Source organism: Carassius carassius, chromosome 26 (genome assembly GCF_963082965.1).
Source record: "Carassius carassius chromosome 26, fCarCar2.1, whole genome shotgun sequence".
Lineage (NCBI taxonomy): Eukaryota > Metazoa > Chordata > Actinopteri > Cypriniformes > Cyprinidae > Carassius > Carassius carassius.
The window spans coordinates 23483958-23485798 of NC_081780.1; the positions used below are offsets into that span (position 1 = coordinate 23483958).

At 38.5% G+C, this 1841-nt stretch overlaps 1 protein-coding gene across 1 annotated transcript; it reads right to left on the minus strand.

Moving 5' to 3' along the window:
* Positions 1-238: 238 nt before the first annotated feature.
* LOC132106333 (gastrula zinc finger protein XlCGF57.1-like) lies at positions 239-1623 on the minus strand. The gene has a single exon (XM_059511955.1). The coding sequence runs from the start codon at positions 1466-1468 to the stop codon at positions 443-445; it is 1026 nt and encodes a 341-aa protein (XP_059367938.1). The 5' UTR covers positions 1469-1623; the 3' UTR covers positions 239-442.
* Positions 1624-1841: the final 218 nt, after the last annotated feature.

Consider the following 1841-nt stretch of genomic DNA (forward strand, 5'->3'; position numbering starts at 1 on the left):
AGCTATATAACTTTTAATGTTTAAATATACAGACTCGCTTTAAATGTATTATTTTTAGCTTTAATGTCCACCAAATTAATGTCCACACTCAAATCCTTAAACAGGTTAATGAGCTCTTTCAGCATCTATACTTGTAATAATGCTTAAAATAATTCCATTAGGTTCTAAGCTACAGCTAAATGTTAAAACAGTGTGTGTGTGTACGTTAGAAAGTTTGAATGAAAAATGTTTTAGGGGTATGAATACTTTAGCAAGGCACTGTAGTTCATTCTTCATTTGAATGTTCAGAACAATAAATCTAATTCATGACTCTGGCATCTTTACTCCCCTCATAATCACTGGAAATTAATAGGGAATTTAGCAATGTAACAATAATCAGCACATTACACAGACGTTTCCTGTCTGTAAAATCAATTCAATACAACATACAAAAACAGTTGTCTCATAAATGAATCCTCATGTGGTAATTAAGGGCTCTTTTAGATTTATAACTTTTTCCACAGTGACCACACGTAAACGGCTTCTCTCCAGTGTGAACTCTCATGTGCTGGGTAAGGCTTCCTTTTCGGTTGAAACTTTTCCCACATTGTTGGCATGTGAAAGGTTTCTCTCCAGTGTGAATTCTTATGTGATCTTTAAAGTGTCGTTTGTGACTGAACCTCTTTCCACACTGAGGGCATGTGTAGGCCGTCTCTACAGAGTGAATTCTCATGTGGGAATTTAAGGGTCCTTTTTGACTGAAAGTCTTTCCACATTGAGTGCACATGTGGGATTTCTCTTTAGAGTGAACACTCATGTGGGCTTTTAAGTTTCCATGTTGATCAAAACTCTTTCCACACTGTTGGCAGGTAAAATGCTTCTCTTTAGCGTGAGTTTTAATGTGTCTGTTAAAGCTTCCTTTTCGAGTGAAACATGTTCCACATTGTTGGCAGGTGAAGAGGCTCTCTCCAGAGTGAATTGTCATGTGGGAAGTAAGGTTTCCTTTAAAGCAGAAACTTCTTCCACACTGTTGACAGGTGAAAGGCTTCTCTCCAGTGTGAACGGTCATGTGGACTTTAAGATTTCCAATTTGAGTGAAACTCTTTCCACACTGAAGGCATGTATAAGGCTTCTCTCCATTGTGTATTCTCATGTGTCTGCGAAGAGTTAATTTTTGAGCAAACAGCTTTCCGCATTGAGAGCATGCGTAAGGTTTCTCTCCAGTGTGAGTTCTTGAATGTCTGTTAAGACTTTCTTTATGAGCAAAACTGTTTCCGCATTCAGAGCATGTGTAGGGTTTCTCTCCAGTGTGAATTCTCATGTGCTTTTTAAGGGTCCCCTTAAGAGGGAATCTGTTTCCACAGAGTTTGCAGATGAAAGGGCACTCTCCAGTATGAACTCTCATGTGAACTTTAAGGTTTCCTTTAAAACTGAAACACCTTCCACACTGAATGCACTTATAAGGCTTCTCTCCAGTGTGAATGATCATGTGTCTTTTAAGGCTTACTTTTTTAGATAAATGCTTTCCACAGTGTTGGCAGGTACGATACTTCTCTCCAGAGTTAACGCTCTTGCAGACCTTAAGCTTTTCATTTTGGTTGAAGTGCGTTTCAAACAGTTGGGAGGTGAAATTATTTTTAATTTCTGTCTTTTTAGCCCTTTTCCGCCTGGGAGTCTTTTCAGCCTGGGAGCAACGAAACGTTTTTTCTTCTGATGTGAAATCACAATTTTTATATTGATCTCCTCCTTCCGTTTCCATCAGCACTTCACTCTCCTTTTTCAGCACTATCAGGTCGAAGGCAAAAAGAGACATGCAAATTAACACCAATTTAATGGCACAAGACATTAAGACATATGAAGCA

Bases quoted from the DNA above. Each gene is read 5' to 3' on its own strand.
- LOC132106333 (XM_059511955.1), bottom strand. From the start codon at position 1,468: ATGATCATTCACACTGGAGAGAAGCCTTATAAGTGCATTCAGTGTGGA.